At 33.9% G+C, this 24,011-nt stretch overlaps 1 protein-coding gene across 9 annotated transcripts in view; it reads right to left on the bottom strand.

Annotated features, from left to right (window-relative positions):
• Nucleotides 1–3,540: 3,540 nt before the first annotated feature.
• The window catches only part of CDC27 (cell division cycle 27), a 56,422-nt gene continuing 35,951 nt past the window's right edge, over nucleotides 3,541–24,011 (bottom strand). For 3 of the 9 annotated variants that reach the window (XM_057715325.1, XM_057715327.1, XM_057715332.1), the window contains 10 exons: nucleotides 22,019–22,118; nucleotides 20,848–21,055; nucleotides 20,449–20,621; nucleotides 17,871–18,023; nucleotides 16,731–16,939; nucleotides 14,455–14,572; nucleotides 12,076–12,204; nucleotides 8,744–8,818; nucleotides 7,776–7,932; nucleotides 3,541–6,584 (listed from right to left, as the gene is read on the bottom strand). In XM_057715325.1, the coding sequence (XP_057571308.1) occupies nucleotides 6,502–6,584; nucleotides 7,776–7,932; nucleotides 8,744–8,818; nucleotides 12,076–12,204; nucleotides 14,455–14,572; nucleotides 16,731–16,939; nucleotides 17,871–18,023; nucleotides 20,449–20,621; nucleotides 20,848–21,055; nucleotides 22,019–22,118 (1,405 nt within the window). In that variant the 3' untranslated portion in view covers nucleotides 3,541–6,501. Of the gene's footprint in view, nucleotides 6,585–7,775; nucleotides 7,952–8,743; nucleotides 8,819–12,075; nucleotides 12,205–14,454; nucleotides 14,573–16,730; nucleotides 16,940–17,870; nucleotides 18,024–20,448; nucleotides 20,622–20,847; nucleotides 21,056–22,018; nucleotides 22,119–24,011 lie in introns of all 9 variants that reach the window. The other 6 variants (XM_057715329.1, XM_057715330.1, XM_057715326.1 and 3 more) reach the window with 4 other exon arrangements.

Here is a 24,011-nt window from a genome sequence, read left to right as displayed (position 1 = left end):
TATCAAGTTTTGAATTTTTGCAAATCTGGTGAGAAATTGTATCTCTATGTAGTTCTAATTTGCATGTATCTTATTGAGTAAATTTGAACTTTTCATGCTTAAGGGGCATTTTTAATATCTTTTTGTGAATTGTGTTCATCGTCTCCTCTCTCAAAATTAAAAATTTTTTTTTATACATTAGGGGAATTATCCCTTTACCTGTGCTATACGGGCAAATATTCTCCCAGTTTGTCATTTGTCTTTTTTTTTTGGTCATGCAAAAGGTGTTTAATGTAGTCAAATTTATCAATTTTTTTGTTGATTTTTTCCAATTTAAGTTTTCACTTCCTCATACGCTTTTAAAAGGATATTTTTCTTTAGCTTTGTGGTTGCTTGAGGGGAGAATTTTCATCAGCAGAAAGGCTTTAATTTACTTTTTCTGACTTTTTGCAATAGTTTTGTATGGACATGGATCGCTTTACTCTGTTCCCAGTCACTTCATGGGCAGGATTCCTAGTTTGAGAGCCCTTTTTTGCAGTTTCAGGATCTTGCTGGTAGGGGTGGGAAGGATGGTGTGCTTTCTCTTTTCTGTCAGTCTTGCTGGTAGTGGTGGGAAGGATGGTATGCTTTCTCTTTTCTGCCAGTCTTTTTATGTACGTACGTATATACTTATTTATTGGCTGTGTTGGGTCTTTGTTGCTGTGCATGGGCTTTCTCTAGTTGCAGTGAGTGGGGGCTACTCTTCATTGTGGTGCTTGGGCTTCTCATTGTGGTGGCTTCTCTTGTTGTGGAGCTAGGGCTTCAGTAGTTGTGGCACAGGGGCTTAGCTGCTCCAAGGCATGTGGGATCTTCCCAGCCCGTCTACCAATGCAGGGGACATGGATTGAACCCCTGTCCCCTGCATTGGTAGGTGGATTCTTAACCACTGCACCACCAGGGAAGCCCCCTCTGCCAGTCTTTTATTTCCCCTTTTTCCTTTCACCACCTCTTCTTCATATCCTATCCCCAGAAATACTGCTTGTATGAGGCTGCCACTTCTGGTCCCATATATTTTCAAACCTTTCTCTGAAGCAAGGGCTATAATCTACCAAGTGCCAACCTGTGTTCAGTATTTTACATTTGTTTCGTTTTTTCCCCCCTGAAGATTCTGTGCTTTCTCTAAGTTCTTCTACTCCATTCTGCTCTGTCCTATGGAGTGATTTAGCCTTTTATTCACTTTCTACGACCACAGAATTATGGTGATAGCACGATCCCTACCGGAAATTTTTCCCCCTACTTACAGGTAATTTGAAATTATAGTATTCTCTTAATAATGAAGGCATGAACCCTGTATAGTTTTGTTCTACTTGATTTTATGGTTGTTTTGGGAGAGGGACAGATTTGTAATCAGGTAAGTGCCATTGTTTCCAGCCCTAGGGGTCTCAAAATGCTTTTTTTATCAGACATACATTTCAGCACCCAGTCACAATGAAAACCATTGAAAACTAGCAATGGAAAGCGGTATCTCAATTATCAATGGTTATAAATGGTAGTTGAATGACAGTTGTGCTGGAATTGGCAATTGGCAATGAGATTAGCAAAGGGAAGATATTGCACATTAGTGGTTTTAGATTGTATTGAGTTGAAAGTTTGAGAAAATTAAGACGCATTTTCTTCAAGACTGGGAATAAGACAATGAGTGCTTGATATTACAGTTGCTACTGCTCAATATAATACTGGTGATTCCGGCCACAGCAATTAAAAACAGAAATTAGGTATTTTATACAAGGATTAAAAAGGAATTAAGGTTGGGAATTCCCTGGTGGTCCAGTGGTTGGGACTTTGCACTTTTACTGCTGAGGGTGCGGGTTGGATCCCTGGTCGGGGGACTAGGATCCCACAAGCTGTGCGGTGCAGCCAAAAAAAAAAAAAAGGAATTAATGTCATTATTTGCAGATAATGTAAACTCAAATAGAAACCCTACAAATTCTTAGAATAGGAAAGTTCACTAAGTTTATAAGATCAACTGATAAAAGGCATCCACTGGTCTACAGCAGTGTAGTAGGTGCTCTTGGTTGCTGAGCCAACAGACATCCCCCCTTCTTTGCTAACAAAATCTTTGGGTCCAAACCCAGATCACAATTTATCTAAATCGGTCAGGGCAAACCAGTCCCTTTCACCAGATTCTAAATTTACCAAGTATCCCTTGCAGCTAAGGATGATTATTTGACCCAGTCCTGGCCAAAAATATGTAAGCAAATATGTGCCAAGTTGTTTCTGGGCTAGATTTTCCTTTTTGCAAATGCTTTGGTTTTTCTAGACCTTAGTTTCCTCTTGTATAAAACTGATAATACATGCCTTACCTTATAAAGCTGTAAAGATGAAATGAGATTATTCTCATATCAGTGACCCATAAATCCTAAACAAAAAGCAGATAAATGCTAGCATTTTTCAAGATATGCAAATGGTTCTAGGCACAGACTTATAGCATCGACTGGTAAAAGTGCCGCAAACTCGCGAGAAGTTTGAGTGCCGTTATATACAAAGAAATTCCTTTACCCAATCAAGTCTTTTCATTACTTGGAAACTAAGAACTGATGAATTTTTATTCTTGTGTAGCACCTTGCCCAGTGATGTATTAACTCACAAAGTATTGAGAAAAATCTAACACCTCAGACTACACGTTATTTGGGGTGATTTGCAGATAGTTATGCCAATATAGCTGTAAGTAATGGTTCACCGGTTGCAAAATATAAAGTATCAGCTTATACGTATAACATAATCTATACTATATGTGTATATGTGTGTTCCTATTTGTGATATTTCTATAACATCACTTCCACCCTGATAATACCACTGTGTATTTGTACAGTGCTTTATAGTTTTACAAAGCATTTCCATGATTTAACACATATGATCCTCAGTCCTCTGTGGGATAAAGGTAGATCTGGTCTTCTTTGTATTGATGCTGAGAGCAAATGGCCGCTCCTAGGGAAGGTTATAGTCTGAGTCATTCCCTCTCATCTGCCCAGTGCACCCCACTTTATATCTTTTCCCCTAATGCTACCCTTCTTCAATTCTGAACAAAATCCTTCAAATCTTTACACTTTTCCCAAGATATCAAACTAGAGTAAAATTTGGTTTCTATATTCTACTTTTCAGATCTTGATATTTAAAATAGATTCTAATTAGAACAAAAAAGCTGCGTGTCCCTTTTAAAGGAATTTCAGAAATCACATGATTAAAGAATAATAAGCAGTTGACTTGCAAAGTAGCAGCTGCTGGCAAGGGGCTTTTGTAGTTTGGGAAAAATACATTCTAAAAGGTACCATTTTTTGGTCACAATATTTATTTTGAAATTCCAAAAATACTAAAAAAAAAAAAAAAAAAGAGTGTGAGATATATGTATGTGTGTGTGTGTATAAAAGAGGGTGTAAGCAAAAAAAAAAAAAAAAAAAAGAAGAAACATTGCCCTAGACTTTTGTGGAACACAAAACTATCATCTTTCACTATTTTACTGTGCCTTACTATAAAAATACAGATGGCACAGCTCTTATATAGCTTTAATGACTTGATTATAAATTGCTTTCAAAAGTAATTTATTTGGATTTTCCATATCCTTTAATGAATTGCAAATATATTAACAGAAAAGACTTTCCCCCCAAGACTGTACAATTTTTGAAATAAGTCAGGAAAAGCAAAAAGACACAAAATTACATTGTTTCAATGCAAACAGAACACACACATCACACCCACACTTGAATTTTTCCAGGTTTTCACAAAGAAAACAGGTCACCATATTTCTCGTGAAGACCCATACTATATACTCTGGCTAAACAGAGACTTGCAAACTTTTTTCTTCAAAAAGAGCATTTTTAATAGACTAAATACTGGTTATCACTGAGTTTTTGTTTAAGGTACAACAGCAGCATGGTTCAAATGTTACTTGCAGTTCTTGGAAAAAATAAAAATTTTAAAGTAATGAAATACAGAAAAAGTAGGACCACCTTTCATTATTTTGAGTACCATTGTTCTCTTGAAAAAATATTTCCAACCTTCTAAAATCGTAGAGTTAAGAACCATTTCCAAGGTGTAAAAATATTCAATGCCACAACATAACTTCTGAACAAGAGTGAGTGTGTGTGTGTGTGTGTGTGTGTGTGTGTACACATGTGTGAAAAGCTTAAAGAGAAAAAAGGATGTCAAAGTATTTAGTATTTCTAATTTCCTTCAAAATAACTTCTGAAATTTGAAGCAAACATTTTGCTTGATGAAAATGCATGTCCTTCTTCTGGTTGTTTGATCCCCACTCCATGCAAAAAAAGAAAGAAAAAAAGAAGAGAAAGCCAGAAACAGTAAATAGGTGGGAAGTAAGGCTTCAAATACCTAAATAACTTTGAAAGTAGAGGTGTGAGGAAAATGCAATCACGTCAAGCTTAGGCTGATCATCCCTCAGCCAATCATTGCCATGCTGTGCCTTCCACAACTATCCTTTTATCCTTGGTCTCAAAATTAGTACCAGAAACTTACTTCTGGCACAGGACATAAATTCCTACTACAAAAAATAACTAATTATACATCAGCAAATTGTTTTCTGAGCATAGCTGTCTCCAAGCTTTGGAACAAAAGGCTCAGATCAAAGCTTTCTATGAAACTCTATATTTGATACTGTTATACGGCTGGCTTATGATTTGCCAATTAAAAAAATAAAAGAATATAAAATTAAATATTACAGAACTAATGGATAATAAAATGGAATATTTGTTAGAATCCAAGTGCTAGCCTTTGGGAATTTTTAGTGATATTCATTTACTCACAACCTTTCTTTTTTCTTATAAATTATTTCTTTTTAGGCAGCACATATACAGATTTAGGTAGAAAATTTTGTTAAATACCTCTCTGGCACCCAATACCTAATCTAAGACTCCAACTTGAATTAGTTTGTAATGGTATCTAATCCATGTTCAAAGCAGCAGATTAATAGTAAATGATAGAAAATTACTGAGTCTATGGGCTAAAATTTTTTTCACATCTGTAATCCACATTATTTTCACAGCTTGACTAACAAACATAGGTAACCAGTAGATAAGTTTGTCCTTCATCAAATAATCCAAAACAATAACTGTAGGCCTGTCATTCATAAGAAACTATAAATTTGTTATATTCTGACATTGGCACTTAATAAAATGTTAACAACTAAAGTTTCTCTAAAAATTTCAATACATTACAATAAAGGAGATACACAATTTAAGACTTTAAATCGGTTACTATGAAATTCCAATAATTCCCATTTTATTATGCATAATTAGATCTTTAAAATTGTGGTCATTCCCCAAAGACATCAACCTATATTATGACAAACTCAAGCGAGAACTCATCTCCTTTGTAAGAGCAGGGGTTTTTTTTTGCAGCTAAAAGTTTATAATATCCTAAACCCAATCACTCTCAGTAAATGTTTTGGTGACTCACACTACTGAAAATAATCTGAAGCAGAGAGCTGAAAAGAATGGAAATGACCTCAACCAAAGGTAGCCACACATTCTTGCACCCTGCTTAAACACTTAGCAAAGTCAAAGGGAAACTGACTTGAACAAATATAGATTCAAGGTTATGGTAGGATTCTGATTGCATTAAGGCTTTTACTATCATGATCTCTTAAAGTCTTTCCACTTAGTGTTCTCATTTTGACTCTTCTGGTGAACTTAATGGTTATTAAGAGCCTTGTTTTGGCTTTTCAGTGGGCATCCCTTCTACCATCTCTGAATGTTAAAAGGTTATCCCACAGAGCTCAAAGAGAAGAGGCAATGTGGTAAAGACCAATGTTAAAGTCTGTAATACCAAGACAACAATAATCAACACTCTGAAGCAAGATGAAAAAATTAAAATTCTTGGTTAGACATTAAAGTATTCTTGCCAAGAACACGTGTACACTGTATGGAGGGATATTGATTCCTGCACATGAGTTCCAATATGCCCATTACATTTGTTTACGGGAGACACTTGCAAGTTTAAGATAATTTACATTCCTTGGCAATCAAGTTACTCTGTTGTAGGCAATGTCTTTTATTGTTCCATCTGGCACTTGTTAACACCATTCTTGAAGAACCTAGAAATGAAGGTCAGTCACTCTATTTAACAGGAACAGAACCAAGTAAAAACAAATTTTTGGAAAAGCGACCAAGAGATTCTGGTTCATCACTATTTTCCATATCTAATGGTTCCTTCAAGATAAAACATAACTCTTCCTTCCATGATAGCTTTCCAACAAAGGGAGATTAAAGAAGAAAAAAAAGAAAAGAAAGTTTCCCACCCTACCCTCAAATTGTCATTGATACTGGTGAAAGAGCCAGTCTTGTTAGCAGCTAAATATTGCACTGCCTTTCATTCTGTGTACAGTCAGGGTCCAATGAAAGTGGCACACTCAGGGTATAAATGGTGGATGATGACACTGCTGGCTCAACAGTGAAGACTCAGTATATGGAAGGACAAGAAACATGTCAGCACTAGTCACACATCTAGTTGCAAAAGTCTGATTTCCAGAAGTTAAAATTCATCACTTTCAGCTGCATGAAGTTGTGTGTCATCTGCATCTGTCATGCTGCTCTCCTGGGATTCATCTGTTCCCACTTCAAAAATAAAACAGAAGTCTACAGTAAGGTATCTGACAAATATTTTTTGTTGGTTCATGAAAGCAAATAAAGAAAACTATTATATTCAGAGAGATGAGACCTTAAATAAAAGCCCTTAAAAATCCTGATATCCTTCAATAAAATGCAATTCAAGTTCCTTATTTTACAGCATGTCTAAGATTATTTTATTGCATTTAAGCTTTAAGAGTTTTAATACTAAAACTGCCTCTCCCTAATGAATTCCTACTCCTAACCTAAGAATTAAAACTATTCTCTGAGATATTAAAAAAAGACTGATATTCCATCTAAATAGTTGACTCCACTTTGGGGATAGTCCCTGTTAGTTTACAGAAATATAGAATATAAATATATTTCTGGAACAAAGGCATCTTAAGTTTATCTCATCAGAGGTCTCTCAATTCTCTTATTAAGTCTTGGTTCTCATTAGTTATTTTAAGATATATACTCAATTAAGGAACAGAGTATATATATTTTTGCTTTTTAATTAATTGATGTATAGCTGATTTTCAATATTATATTAGTTTCAGTGTACAATATACTGATTCAATACAGGGATAGAGTATCTACTGCCTTAAACTATCAATATAATTCTTTGTTCCCTCCTCTTTTCTTGACTTCTCCATTTAAATATATTAGCCATATATTTAGATCTTAGATTTGTGAGAGCTACACAGAATTTGAATAGCCACTACTACAGATCAGTCAGTTCTTTAAAATGCGCACAAATTTATTATTCATTCACTTAGCACTTACAATGTTTTCAACATAGTCACACCTACCACGTTCCTATGAAGCAGATATGGCATTACATACACTGAAGCTTAGGTAAAAATCAGCAATACATTTGTCAAAATCACAGAACACACTAGATCCAGAACTGAAACTAGTTACCTGGCTCCATATGCACACTGTTATTATACTACTCTGTTCAATTTCCCTTAAAATTTCATTTGGTATAAAGAATCTATCATGGTTAGAAATAAAATAAAAAAGCAGTCCCAAATCCTTATACAAAAGGTAGCTTTCTGAATACTCGAAGAATTTCCATGTTTACCCTGTGCCATAGAGAACGATCTGTTTCATCTTACCTAACTCTGCTGTGGTGGTTTGAATTAGCTTTCTGGTTTGAATAACCATATGAATCGAATTCATATGGATGATACTCACTGATCTGTTCTTCTTGGGTTATTGGCTCCTCATCATCTGGAAGGTAGCGCTTATCAATTGCCTCTTTAATCTGGTTATTGGCTCCTTTAGGATCTAAATCCATAGCCCAAGAGAAATTCATCAGGGCGAGGTGCGTTTGACCTAACTTCTTGTAAACCTAAAAATAAACAGCAGCACTACATTTTTCATTAAGTTGTAAGCTTCAGCTATAAAATCCTAAACATTTTAAATTTAAATTAGGCTCTTGATTTATCTGCTATAAATTCATTCTGATGAGTAGGATACATTTTCATCCTATCAAAAAATTCATACAAATTTTTGTTCCTTTTAATATATTCAGATATATTTTCAGAATTCCTTGCCTGTCTCTCAGGTAATGAGCTTCTAATAAATCTTACTGTCTGGAACAATGATATTGGAAAGAAATGGACTACAAGCTGCTTAACATTCATTTACACTGATTTTAAGTGGAGTTGATATAATTCATCAACTCTTAGCACGTGTCCACTGTCCTCAGCTACCTTAACCAACTGGCATCTAGGCACCCAGTGTGTAAAGTCCTGACTAGTCTGGCCTTGGACATTTTGCAAGCCATTTTTTCAAACTAAGACAACACAGTGGCATTACTTTTCCTCTTCTGGGGGATGTCTGAGTATTTTATTGATAACTGGAAGCTAAGGGCTTTCCGTGAGGTAGCCTCAGTTATGAACTCCTTACTGGTCATTGGCTGCAAGTGCTAATATATGTCCAAAACTATAGAAGGATTAGGGTTACAGGGTGTGTGTTCTTGCTTTCATCATCTTCTTGTATGTTAAAACTAAATCCATTCTTTATTTCCAGAGCATTTAGTTCAGCGCTCTAGCTGAATTTGCTCAATAGATGCTGCACGATAAAATATTATATTTATTCTTCAAAAGTTAATATCTGTTATGAAAGTCACAGTTTAGAATCAGGGTCCCAATCTTTACCTTTCCTATTAAGAAGTAAACGAGGGATTCTTTGGGAACAATTTGTTTCAATTCTTCAAGTTCTTGTAAAGCAGACTGAAAAAAACAAAGAAAAACATAGTAGCAAACTTTTACAGTTTTGACTAAGCAAGTGTTTTTACTTAATTTCCCAAATCATCTTAACTAAAGCTTACTAGATTTTAATCAATGTACCTCCTTGTTGCATTAATTCATTGTGAAAATAAAATGCATGAAAAATACTTATGACAAAAGGAACTAAGAAATGGCAAGAATTCACTGAAAACACAATTCTTTGTGCAATATGGAGGTGACAACCCTTTCTTTTGTCACCATTTTATTTAAGATAACTAAACTCCATCACACTGTATATGAAAATGTTTTAAAAACTAAGTTGCAGAACAACTCTGAAGTTCTGTTAATATACCTTTTCCCTGACACAGGCACTAAGCTTTGAATACCAATGAATACCTGTCATTTTAACTAACGAAGAAGAGCCTAAAAATTTTTTTTTTAACCTGGTCTTTCTACCTCTATTCATTCAATATTTTTTTTCAAGTTCTTCATTAGAATATAATTGCTTTACACTGTTGTACCAGTTTTTGCTGTACAACAAAGTGAATCAGCTGTATTTACACATATATCCCCATATCCCCTCCCTGACACGACTCCCTCCCACCCTCCCTATCCCAGCCCTATAAGTCATCACCCATCATTGAGCTGATCTCCCTGTGTTATGCAGCAGCTTCCCACTAGTTTTCTATTTTACAATTGGTAGTGTATATATGTTATGCTACTCTCTTACTTCATCCTGGCTTCCCCTTCGCTTCCCCCCATCCTCAGCCCTGTGTCCTCAAGTCCGTTCTCTACAACTGCATCTTTATTTTTGCCCTGTCACTGGGTTCATCAGTACCATTTTTTTAGATTCCATATATATGAGTTAGCATACGGTAATTGTTTTTCTCTTTCTGGCTTACTTCGAAGAGCCTAAAATTTAACCCTCTGAGTTAAAATTATCTAGTAATCTTCAGACCACTGTTAAAGGGTTCAGGAGATTGAAAAGATGGATAGGAAAACTGCATTTGTATTTAGAAGAAAGATATGATGATTAAAAATAAATACTGGCTCTCCAAATGAGATATTGTTGATTTTTCACCTAGTAAATGGAAAAAATTAAAAGTTTGATGTTACATAAGGTTAACATGAGTGAAGGAAATCAGGTATTCTCATCACTGAGGGCAAAATTGTAAACTGATGCAAACTTTGTGTGGGGACAACTTAGCATTATCTATTAAGTTAAAAACTTCATGTAAGCATTGATTCAGCAGTCCCACTGTTAGGAATTTGGCCTAGTTATGTTAACATAATACTTTCCTAATCAGAACAATAAAACGTCAGTGAGAAGAGTGACACTGCTTAATGTTTTTGCAAATCTCTGGTTAACAGAGAACAGTCGGATTCTCTTATCCACTTCTGTGTTCAATCTGTTATATCACATCAAGTAGCTTTTGGAACATTCCACTGTACATGGGTGAGAGAATGAAAGTGAAAAAAGCAAATAACATCTAAATATTATTATGAAAATAGTTTTGACCTTGTAGACTTCTTGAAAGGGTCTTTGGGACCCACTCACCCAAGAAGTTCCCAGACCATACTTTGAGAATCACTGCTTTAAAGAAACTTCAATCAAGAGAACGTACCCCAAAACTTCTTTACTGCTACACCACACACAGTTCAGAACTGATGTGTTTCTTTGCATGACTGCATATTATAATTGTTATCAAAATTTCATGCATCTATCATGCTTCCCTCCCACCGACAATCTACTTGCAAACCTGAGAAATAGTGTCTAACACAGCACCAGAGTTGTCATTTTTGCCCTAAAAGACTTAAGACTTACACAACTAGATATCAATACAACACATTAAATAGAGTGGTGTCTAACAATGCTTTAGCCAGAGAGAGACTGAGGTGGCCTTCTAACACAATATGATTTTCATTTCGGAAGCAAGACATTTCAGAAGCAATCAGGAATTGTTCCTTATGCCCTTTTTCTACCTATATCTAATCCATGCATCAAAGCAGGCCTTATAATTTAGCCACTCTCCAAGCCGGTACTCAAAAATGACTATAACCATCATGGCCTGGATAATGGGTCAGATTAGAACATGGGCTTCTTAAAGCAAGTATAGGCTGATTTACATGGCATTTCTGGTAAATGTGATAGCATTAAAATGGCTTTAAGAATAATAAATTGAATAAAATCCTTCAACTGAAGAACTTGACCACATATCTAGGGAAGTACAATGAAGCAAAAACATGAAAACAAATGCTAAATTACAATTATAGTACTTGAAAGAGCAAGTTAAAAGTTGTTAAGTGTTTATTAGATTTAAACGAAGTTTTAAAAGGACAGAAGATTAGGATTAGACATCCACTTCTTCATAAAGAAAACCAGAGCAAGAATAGAAGAATTACTGAATAAATCACAAATCAATTATACATTTAATCCCCTTATATATCTTTATTAGTCTTAAAAAAAATTAAGGGCTTATCACTGATTTTGAATTTTTTTATTTCAGCAAATTTCAATGTGTACTGAAAGAATAGATTTCTAGGGAAAGAGTCTACTAAAACAGATTATTTAGCTCAAGTTTTTCTGTGCACTTAAATTTCAGATTTTTTTTTTAAGTTTTTAACTCTTTTTAGTGAAAGAGCCTGAATTTATTTAAAAAGTAACCTGAACTTTAAATCAAAACTTTGTATTCATAGTTTGATTACCTAGTCTCCTTGTTACAAGATCTCATAACTCACTATACTTTTCCTTTATGTATTCAACATGTATTATTTTTGTGATTATTTGATTAATGTCTGTTCTCCCTCTAGAAGGGTACTAGATGGTAAGCTATTCAAATGCAGGAAATATGGTCGCTTCACTTGCCACTATATTCCTAGTGCCTGACATATAATACATACTCAGATAAATACTTGTTGAATAATGCACACACATTTATTTGTCATCTGTTCATGTATTTTGGTCCTAACAGGATAGTTTAGGTTTTACATTGAAGATAACTACCTTTCCATATAGTAAATCTTTATATAAGGGATAACCATATAGTCATAAATATCCACACACCCATCCTTCCTATGAGTATTCCATGAAAAAATAAAATCACACAGGCACAAAAAAGAAATTAATAGCTTTTAAAAATGGGGAAAATAGATAAAAATTCAAGTATAAATAACTTTCAGTTTATTAAAAAAGGGGCAAAGTTTAAGCAGTGTAATGTTGAAGCCTATTAAGAGAGATATATATTATATATATATCTTACCTTATATTTTTCATTTGCAAATAAAACCGAGGCTCTGTGAAATTTGCATAGAGGGTTCTTAGGATCAATAACAATGGCTTTGTTTAGGGTATCCAAAGCCTTCTCAGATTTTTTCAGTGCATGCTGAACCTATAAGAAATAAAGATTCTATTAGTGTTTCCTTTTCATATTTATGAGGAAAGGTGAAAACCAAAAAGTGTGACTCAAAACCAACAAAGCTCCCAATTCAACATTACCCTCCATAATGATAATCAAAATTCTATCTTTAGAGTAGATATTTGGTTACCTTTAAGCCTAAAAGACAAGGAAAACCTTGGTCTTCCTTCACAAGAAAATCTGCACTATTTAGATAATACTCACATTTTAACAGATTTATTATGGTCCACTAAATATCACTTTTCAAAACTTTTCAAGAACCCCTAGAGGATTTGGCTCTAAAACTTACCAACCCTGTTCCACTCAGAACAACTACACTTTTACCTATTTTAGGAATTTGTTTTAAAAATAGTTCTTCACTTTACATATTTGAAAACCATTGATCTGTAATTCTGGGTAGTAAATAATTTATTTTAAATAACTTAAAAAAAAAAACCCCAACCAAGTTTCACTATTTACTCATGTTCTGCTATGTTCCTCTTTAGATGGATTATATGTTAAAAATGAAGTGGAACAGACTCACAGACATAGAAAACAAACTTATGGTTACCAAATGGAAAGGGGGGCGGGGGGGGGGATAAATTAGGAGTTTGGGATTAACAGGTACAAACTACTATATACAAAATACATAAACAACAAGGACCTACTGTATAGCACAGGGAACTATATTCAATATTTCATAATAACCTATAATGGGAAATAATCTGAAAAAGAATATATGTATAACTGAATCACCCTGCTGAAAACCTGAAACTAACACAAATCGTAAATCAACTATACTTCAAAAAAACCAAACCAAAACAAAAACAAAAATGGGGAAACTATAGCAAAGACAAGTGACCTTTCTAGGTCTTAGAACCCACAGATCACACAATGCTGGACTATGGCCTTTAGAAACTGGTCAGTGCCGGGTATTCAACCATCACACTTTGTCTGTTTTATGATGTATAATTTTGAAACCATGACCCAGTCTCTTACCTGGAATTTGAGTGTGACTGGAAAGTGGGATTAAAAACTGAAATTATGTTCCTTAAAAATCTCTAAATAAATTTAAATAAATAAATAAATACAATTAAATAAAGTGGAGTGAATGGATGTGGCTGTGGAACTTTAAGGAACAAGAATGTGAAAGCAGGTACTGCCAACATCTGGTGCTAAATTCATCTATGCAATGATCTTTGCAGAAGGTTATTACTACATGTGGTCAAATATTCTGCCCACAGAACTGAAATCCTAAATACTAGTTCCCTAACAAAGAAGCATACTCTTTTGTATAAAAACTTCATATAAACCACTCAAAATTATAACACAATCTGTTCCACAATAACTTTAGAAGAAAGCTTTGTTTAAAAAATGTCCAACTTCACTAAAAGGTATCAAAAGATACTCAAGTTTGGTTTATCTTAAGTAAAGAGATGAAAAAAAATCTTTGACATATTTTCTCTATATTTTTTGCACAGTATCCAACTATAAAACTTACCATTTCAATTTTTAAGAAAATTATTATAAAGAACTAGAATTCTTCCCCCAAAATGAATAGTGAAATTCCAAACTAATAACATTTTCCTCATATTGTATGCTTGTTCCCACAAAAACCAAACTTGCTGAGAGAAAGAAAAGGGCGCAGAGGGAAACAGGGAGAGGGGAGAAGGAGAAAGGGAAAGGAAAAAAAAATTAAGGTAACATGCTTGCAGAGAAACTAGTAAATGAGATTTTAAAAAGCAAACATACCTTTTCTCCTATCCTATCAAAGTACAACTTATCAGATACATTAAAAAAATAAATTGGCGATCCACACCACCTGATAAGAATTTCAATTAGCTCTGACACATCTATATCAGAGGCTAAAATACAGGGAATCGTTTGCCTCAGTATATTAATTACTTAATTTAGGAGCTAAATATTAACATGGAAAACTGCTTTTAAAAATATGAAGTGTCTCATATGAGTGTTAAAATAACTCTACGAGGTAGGCAAGGTGGTATTACTTGTCATTCATAAAATAGAAGCTCAGAGAAATTAAGTAACTTGCTCAAAGAATGAGGGTACTCCAGTGATTTCTCTTTACGCCAAGCAAAAAGACGATATTTTTGGCTGTAAAAGAATCCAGGATATTGTTTCAAGAATAACAGTAACAAAAAGTCCCAATTTTCACTATAGCAATTAAGTCAATAACAAACATTTCAAAAGGGATTAACTGAACAATACTTAGAAGCTACTTACTACTCCAATGTGGCAAAGCAAAACTGAACTTTGAGGATTGATGTCAAGTGCTTTCTGGAAATGCATTTCTGCAAGGCTGAATTTTTCTTGCTTGTAATAAATCATTCCTAAACCATACCTGAGAGTTTAAAATAAAGTACAATTTTAGGGATATGAACTGCTAATTTAGTTCAATTAATAAAAGGATATGTATGGAATATGGCATTTTAATAAACCAGTAGCATACTGATGGTCCTAGGGTAGGCAAAAACTATCAGTCATGATAGAAAACTGTCGAAGCATTTTAGACAAGTCACTTTTACAAGTAAAAACAATAAATCCAATCAATCAGTCAGTCAATCAAATAAAACTATGACAATCAGGGAAAAAAGAAACCACATCCTTAGACACACCATTACAATCTCGATTTAGTAGCTATTTTTTACAGAGTGGTTATCATGCATGTGCCAACAATTTTGTTAAATTCTTTGTGTGATTTATCTCATTTAATCCTAGAAGGAACCAAGGTGATAGGTACTGTTACCAATCACATTTTAAATAAAGAAACTGAGGCTTAGAGAAGTTAAATAACTTGTCCAAAGTTATACAGCGAATAAGGATTCTAGTCAGATCCTTCCTTTATGATTCTAGACCCTAACTCCTAATGATGCTACTTTTATATTATTTGTCCAAATATAATATAAAATTATATTTTATATAATTAGAATATGCATTGTCATGTTCTGCTTATCGCCTCCCCACTCACTGTGTCAAAAATATGCTCCTATAGATTTCAAAATTTATAGACTTCAAAATTATAATTTTAAAAGCGTCAAATAGACTTCAAAATTATACATTTTAAAGACTATGCAAAGACTTCCTAGGTGGCGCAGTGGTAAAGAAGCTGCCTGCCAATACAGGGGACACGGTTTGAGCCCTGCCCTGGGAAGATTCCACATGCCACGGAGCAACTAAGCCTGTGAGCCACAACTATTGAGCCTGTGCTCTAGAGCCCGCGAGCCACAACTACTGAGCCCATGTGCCCCAACTATTGAAGCCCACGTGCCTAGGGCCCGTGCTCCATAAGAGAAGCCACTACAATGAGGAGCCTGCACATCATGATGAAGAGTAGCCCCCGCTCGCGGCAACTAGAGAGAGCCCGTGTGCAGCAGTGAAGACCCAATGCAGCCAATAAATAAATAAAATAAATAAATAAATTAAAAAAAAAATAAAGACTATGCAATAGCATATTAAGTTGATATACAGGTATTTTTCCTGAATTTTCAAAACATCAAATGAATATATTGTGACTGATTTACATTAAGGATCCCTCTTGGCTAAACTAGATCATGATGATAGGGAATAAGCACCAAATGATTAAGAAAAAAACACAATAGTCTGCTTTATTTGTGTGGCTTTGTTTATTATTATAATTGTGTTAGAGGTGAAGAAAAGGTTTGAAAAGTTCTGTGCTAATCATAGTGAAAGTAGAGATAATTAAAGAAAGACTTACCTTGGAGCTGGAAAAATAAATTTGCTTAATGTATAGTTAAATACCTAATAACTCAATATTGAAATTCTTCCCAGTAAAAGCTTGCTAGTCTGAATATTCCTCCTTTTCTCTAAATGAAACAACTATTTTTATAACATAATTTTTGCTATGATAGTTTTTTAAGGATGCACCTATTACAATATAGCAGAACAGATACTATACATTTAAGAAACAACACAAGTCCTATTAAGAACTGAGCTCTGAAAATATCACAGAAAACTTTATGTGAATGTTGGCAAGCTTGATTGTTCAATAGGTCAGGAGAAGCTAGCACTTACCAGGCCATCTTTCAGGCAATGTAACTACACATACACACAAACAAAAAATATATTTCAGTAATCTAGTGCTTCAGATTCAGTGATAAATAGAAACTGCTATAATGATTAACCCAAAAGATTAACCTTCCACAGTCCCAACCATTTTCTATTTTATCACCATTTTAGTGTTCTAAGAAAAAGTAACAAAGCAAAGAAACAAAACCAGCTATTTGCAAAAGTTTAGTAGGAGAAAAGGTTGAAACTGTTGAATATAAGGATCTGGAATTCTACTGGCATTAGTTAAGAGTTTGTTAAAGGTATACATTTCACATAAAAAAACCATTTTGGTTAGAAGTTATCAACTAGTATGTACCATTCTTAAGTATTAGTAATCAAATTCATGACAATAAAGAGGTATCTAACAAGAAAAATTACTGAGTATCAGCCCCATCAATATGACACTGTCTTTGCACTTTGTTAGCACTTACCATGCATTATAATGTCTAGGATTGACTCTGATAGCATTTCGAAAACAAGCTAATGCTTTGTCTAATTCTTCAGTTAACACAAACTCATGCCCTAATAGTGTATAGGCATAAGCATAATTTGGATCAACCTGGATAGCTCTCTGGAAGAATTTAATTGCAATATCATGTTCCCGTTGCAAACTGAAACAGTTCCCTGCAGCACACCAGGCCTTAAAGAAATGGAAATAAAAACCAAATGCACAATTAAAATTGTGTTTTATTTTTTTTCTAACAAAAGCAATCTATGACTAAAATCAAGATTCTGATCTTACTTAGAACAGAAAGACAATAATTGAAGAGTTTTAATATTGAAATATAGTCAATCCTCATTATTCACAGATTCCATATTTGCAAACTTGTCTACTTTCTAAAATTTATTTGTAAAACCAAAATCAATACTTGCAGTGCTTTAGTGATCACTGGCGAACCCATGTGTGATATGTGTGTGTATATTTCCCCTAGGAACAACCAGTCCTGTATTTGCCAATTCAGTGTTCAAGGAGAATATACAATGTAGCTACTGGGAATAATGAGAACTGACTTTTAAATTCTAAGCTTAAATATGTTACAAAAGTACCACTAAATATTCTTGAGATGCACGGAAATAAAATCTTTATAGGACTGAAACATATAAATAAACTGTGCCTATGTCTTTTACTGTAATTTAAAACGAGCACTTTAAAAATCTCTATTTCTGTTGAATGAACTCTATTCTTGGTGACAACAGCAATTATAACATAACCAAATCCTGATTAAAGCTGAATGAAATATCTGCTTTATGATTTTTCTATTTGTGAATCTGCATCATATACTCTAGGATTTCCTCTTCTTCACTAAGTCCCTACCTATACAGGAGAATGCAAAAATAAGTGTGGATGATACTATATGAATGATTTGAGTCAAATCCATTTGGTAAAGATGATTAAAAGATAGCTACAGGGAACTCCCTGGTGGTCCAGTGGTTAGGACTCTCTCAATGCTGAGGTTGGGGTTCAATCCCTGGTCAGGGAAATAAAACCTCATAAGCCGCACTGGTGCAGCTCCCCCCCCCCAAAAAAAAAAAAAGATAGCTACATAAGCAAAGTGTTTCAGTTAATTTACCTCTGGTGAATTTTTATCCATATCTGTTAAGTCTTTTGAAAGAACTGAAAGAGCAACATCCTTTTGAAGATGCCAAAGTGTTGTAGAGTAGATTTCCATGCCTTCGACTCTGTAATTCTCAATTCTTCTAACCTCTGAGAATATTCTTTCAGCCTGAAATACAAAAATTAGTAAGGGAAAAGCAGTTGATACAATTTACATATATACAGGGAGAGTGCTGGCCACTGCTCTCATAGGACCTAAATGCTGCCTTGTTTTATAGTTTTTATGTGAATTAATATTGATACTAACACATGGACAAATTGAGCAACCTTCCATGGTAGGTCAAATATTCATACTTAACCTAGTTTTTATAAACAAGTCACAGTAGGAACATGAATTCTGAAAAGAAAATGTTTCCACCAAAAAGACAGAAGAGAGATCTGTTAATAAGTTAATTTTATTCTCAAAAAACACTACTCCAAATTTTAATAATGGCTTTATAGAATAACTCTCAGGAAAGGTGAGAGAAGAATGATCTCTGTAATACAAAACCTATTTTTGTACTGATTATTAAGAGGTTGAGTTGAAAACTTTAGGGGAAAACCTGGCTTGGTTGGCCGCCAACCCTATAGCATGCTGAGTACCTAGTATTTCCACCAATGTCTTACCTGCTAGGAACTATAGTCCCCGCCTCGTATAATTTCCTTTACTTCTGCAGCTCTCTCTTGACTTCAGGGTCCCTTCTCAGCTATCGACTTAAAGTTTCTTCCTGACCACACCCACAGCTTCCAGAACTGAGCTTCTCTCCCCTGAAGTTTGGGGCTCTGGGTTATGTAAAACCAATTAGCCCCCCAGTTTATCAATAAATTAAAAATTCTGAAAGTCAAGTCTAGTTTAGAATAAGGAATATCCGATCTGCTCTTAATGAAATGAAGATGACAAAATAAGGGAACAGCATTTATAAAACTAGGAATAATTCTTAGACCTGGCCATATACTATCTAGAATTAGATTTGTGACTTCCCTGAAATCTCTTAAAAGTTATACAGATAAGTTTTTCAAATAGGCATTTTTCAAACTCGCATGTTTAAGAGAAGACAGATCTAACCATCTGCCAAATACAGGTTTTGGAAACCTTCTGGTTTAAAATTTTCCATAATTCATTGCTTTCTCTGAAAAGTAACTGTGCCATAGACAAAAAGGAAAATGAAAAAAACGTTATTAAATTAAGTTGAAACAAAGGCTTTTCTTTAAATATCTGGGTCTATATCTGCCCTATAATTAGGGATAACAAAATAATTCATGTAAACTACCTGTGAGATAATAAGTAAGAAATAATTTTGAAAAGGCTTGCCAAACACAGCTTTTATCTGTGTACCAATAAAAATCCACAATCCAGCAATTAAAAAGGCTTTCTGTCTACAACTCTTTTTTCTTTAGTACTCAAAATTATAATACGTATCTTCTGCATTTATTCTCTACCTGGAAGAAAACTTCACTCCTAGAGCTCTGTATGGCTCATTAAAAGAGAAATAACCTTCTTCCTCTGAGCATGTTTTTTTAAAAAAATAGCACCATGCTTCACTGGCCCCCATCTTCTTACCATGCTTCATTTTCCCTTCGTATGAGGAAGGAAAAATGCTACCTGTCCTTACACACATTTATTGGCTTACAGTCTGTCTCTTACTAGAAAGTAAGCTCTATGACGGCAAGCAATTATCTGTCTAGCTATATTACAGTAGAGAAGAGAGTCTAGGATATAACATGCACTCAAATATATGCTGAAAGCAAATAGACAAATAAGTGACATTATTATCAACTTTAAGTAATTTATATTAGAGAAATTTTATTAATTTATAGGTTTCTTAAAGTTTTTTTTTAAAGGTTTTTTAATTTTAAGTTTGGAGTGGAGGCAGGAAGTGCTTTGCAGAACTGGGGAGTAAATTAGAATTTTCTTTGGCTTTAAGCTAATCATCTTCTTTCCTGATTTAAACAGATAACCTAAGCAACAAATATAATTAAGATTAAAATGATAAAAGATTTATAAGGACATTATGTCCTTGATTACACACAACTTTCTTCATAGTTTTAAATTTATAAAACATACTAAATGCCAAAAATTCATCCCAGTAAGAACTCTATATAGTATAAAGAATTTTGATTATAAATATCTATTATATGGTAAATACATGTTTTTCAGATCCAACTGAGTACAAATGCTCCACATAAGACTATGGATGGGAGCTTCCTAGGTGGCGCAGTGGTTAAGAATCCGCCTGCCAATGCAGAGGTCATGGGTTCGATCCCAGCTCCAGGAAGATCCCACATGCCGCGGAGCAACTAAGCCCGTGTGCCATAAATAAGTAAAAAAAGACTGTATGGATGACTTGGGTTCTCTACAAATCTCTCTCAAGTAATCGCAAACAATTTAAATTACCCCTTACCACAAGAAAGAATTACAAATAGTGACAAAACAAACATAGAGACATTACATAATAAATATTTGACCCTTTAGATCTAGCCTTCTCAAGCATAAGCATTTTAATTAAATTTAAATTATCTTTAGAAAGGCATATATAACCGTTTTTCATACTTACTTGCATGTACTCTGAAAGTTCAAAATAGGCTCTTCCAATTTGGCACAGTACCCAACCAGTATTGTAGTGGTGAGAAGGTAGGTGGCTCAAGATATTTATAGCTTCTTTGCAGTTGTATGAACACAAAGCTAAATAACCTTTCCCCATTTCACGAAGAAGGCTCATCAAACCTTCTAGGAGAAAACAATGTAGTAAACAAAGGAGGAAAACACAATAAAGCAGTCTGGTTTTCTAGAAAGGCTAATTACAAAACATTGCATTAAAAATTCCAACATCTATCCAGAAAAAAAATGGAAGGCACTTTAATGAACATAAATTTACTTAAAGTAAGTGAATAAAATAAAAAATAAAATAAAATAAAATAAAATACAAAGAAGATATTAAGCATTTAAAACAGACCTGCTGCTGCTTTCTGTAGATTAAATGCCTGGATCTGAGGTGTGATTGTGGAGATTTTCCCTTCTGAAATGAGTGAAGAGTCTAATTTTGTTATTTCCAGGCTATCATTTATGTTAGGTTGAGTTATTCCTCCTTTATTAGTTTTACTTTTTGTTTTTCTGTTTGGGATTTTAGGTGGAAATTTCATTTTTAATTTTTTGCTATTCTCCTGTAACAAGAAGGAAAATCCCACACTTGTTATACTCATGTATTTTAGACATCTCCCAGCCCTTTTTCTCAAGTATTAGATATCAAAAACATAGTTGTGATTGATCTATATTTTTCCAAGAAATTTTATAAAAACAAAAGTCTTCAAAGTCATTTAATTTGAAACACAACAATTCTAAAAACAAACCATATTAACTAACTAGTGTTTAAGGTACATTAGCTTTAAGTATTTCTCTTTATGAAAGTGTATCACTTTCATTTATTATTTAAAAATAATATGTCTCAGAGTCTTGTAATTTATAAGCTATAAAATTGCTGATCTATATATGTCAAATTAAAGACTGCCCATAATATTTGTCAATGAATGAAGAAAATTTACCAAAGGCATAAGTCCCTCCAATTGTACAAAGAAACATGCAAAGAAAACACAAAATTTCCATTTACTCTTCCTACAATTTTTCCCAATGACAACATTTGATATAACTATAGTATACTATAAAATTCAGGAAATTAGAATTGGTACAATAATAGCAACTAAAACTATAGATCTTATTTGGATTTCTTAGGTTTTCACACGCACCTTTAAAAAAATTTTGGTGTGTACAGTTCCGTGAAATTTTGTCACATGTATGGGTCTGTGTAATTAACTACCACAATAAAGATACAGAGCTGCTCTGCCGCTGCACAAATAAATTCCCTTGTGCTATGCTGTACAAGTCACATTCTCCTAACTCCTAATAACCACTGATCTGCTCTCCATCACTATAATTTTGTAATTTCAACAATGTTATATTTATTAAAGGAGCAAGAAGATTTACAAATGTTACCGATGGTCCTCCAAATTAAAAACCATTAAAAAAATTTAAATAGTCTAGTAATTAATTAGAGATTGAGTAATGGATGGACAGAAATTTTAGAGGAGGAAGCATGAAGTAAATGTGACTTACAGAAATCTTTAACTTACCTTGGTTGTAGAGCTGTCACTAGTAAAAAGTCGTGAACTTCTTCGAGGCAGTGCATTTGGGGGAGATGTGATAGTGGGGCTCAATACCTGAGGTGTTGTACTAAAAAATTATAAAAGTAGACATTAAAAAAAAACCTCAGTTTATAACCATTAACTATTGTTTCAAGTATACTAAAAAATATGTATTCAACATATTTGCATTCTAAAATTGATGAGATCAGTCCTTTTTCCATCCAAGAAAACTCATATTTAAAAAACTATTCTTATTACCATAAAATGATAAAAATTATAGTGCCTATCTTCACTCTATCTAAAATTGCTAATTTGAACTTAAAGCAATCCACATAAAAATTCTGGGTCAATAAATAGTAAACACATCTATATCTATAAGCCAATTATCTCTAGCCCTTATTTGCAACTATAGCAAGTTAGAGAAAAAGAAAAAGAAAGCTGGACATGGACAGTCTAAATGTGGGGTATCTGCTAACAAATAAATACCACTAGAACAATTGATATCTGAGAAGTTATTACCCGTAAATTCAAATAGCCACGTAAAGGGATTATTCTGTTTAGAGCAAAAGGAATCCAATAATCAGTTGGATGCTTTTTTTTTTTTTAACTTTCGAGGCAAACCTTAAGATGCAAGAACTCTATTCTTGATACACACCACTACATATAAAATAGATAAACAAGGATTTACTGTATAGCACAGGGAACTGTATTCAATATCTTGTAATAACCTACAATGGAAAAGAATCTGAAAAAGAATATATGTATATATATATATGTATAGAAAAATCACTTTGCTGTATACCTGATACTAACACAATATTATAAATCAATGTTCAAATTTAAAAAAAAAGAATTCCATCGTTAGAAAGCAAGCAAAGTTAAAACCTCAAATTATCTAATTGACAGTAAGTCAGTCTACGGACGAAACTATCTACAGTTTATACAGCTTATGGGAAATCCTAGTAATTACCCAAGTCTGGATCAAAGAAGCTTCTGAAAATAAAAGAGAAGCTGACCAGTGAATAAAGAATGCACAGGCTGTCCTTAATCCTTTCAAAGATAGAATCTCAATATAGAGATTTCAGCAAATGAGGTCATTTGGATTGACCAATTCATTTTTTTAAATGATAATTTTTATTAATACTATTTTTTTTTAGTGCGGTTTAAGGTTCACAGCAGAACTGAGGGGAAGGTACAGAGAATCTCTATATACTCCTTGCCCCCACACATGCATAGCCTCCCCCATTATCAGCATCCCCCACCAGAGTGGAACGACTGTGATGGTCAATGAACCTACACTGACTATCACATTGTCACTCACTGATAATCATCCAAAGCCCACAGTTTCCCTTAGAGGTCACTCTTGGTTTTGTATATTCTATGGGTTTGGAAAAATGTATAATGACAGGTATCCTTTATTATGTTATCATAATAATTATGTTTCACTGCCCTAAAAATCCTCTGTGCTCTGCCTACTCATCCCTCCTCCTCCCTTGGCAACTACTTATCTTTTTACTGTTTCCATAGTTTTGCCTTTTCCAGAAACCTATTTATTTTTGAAAGTACTATCATCCTTTACTTGGTAGGAACAACTATGTGTCATTTATACTATACATGTAAGTTATATTTTTGTCAATAAGATTATCTATTTATAGAAAAGACTTTTGCCTGAGAAGTGGGAGGGAATAATTTCATAGTATGGAGTAGTTTATAGAAAGGACAAGCCTGACAACGATGCTGAGATGGCTTTAAACGGGCAAAAGGCTACATGAGGGTAACATACATCTTGCTGGGGTAGAAGTAAAAATACTAAGAAAGTTCTGGGGCTGGGAGGTTAAAGAAGATATCGCTATACTGTAATTTTCATTAGGGCTCTGTTAGCTCCAAAGGGCCATTTGACAAAAGAAAAAACTCAAAGTCCGACAGGCAACAGAAATGTGAAACAGGATACTGCGTCTGTTTAACCAGGAGTTTGACACTG

Source organism: Hippopotamus amphibius, chromosome 17, assembly GCF_030028045.1.
Source record: "Hippopotamus amphibius kiboko isolate mHipAmp2 chromosome 17, mHipAmp2.hap2, whole genome shotgun sequence".
NCBI classification, from domain to species: Eukaryota; Metazoa; Chordata; class Mammalia; order Artiodactyla; family Hippopotamidae; genus Hippopotamus; species Hippopotamus amphibius.
The sequence above is the reverse complement of the archived record's forward strand: the minus strand, read 5'-3'. Positions and strand labels throughout refer to the sequence as shown.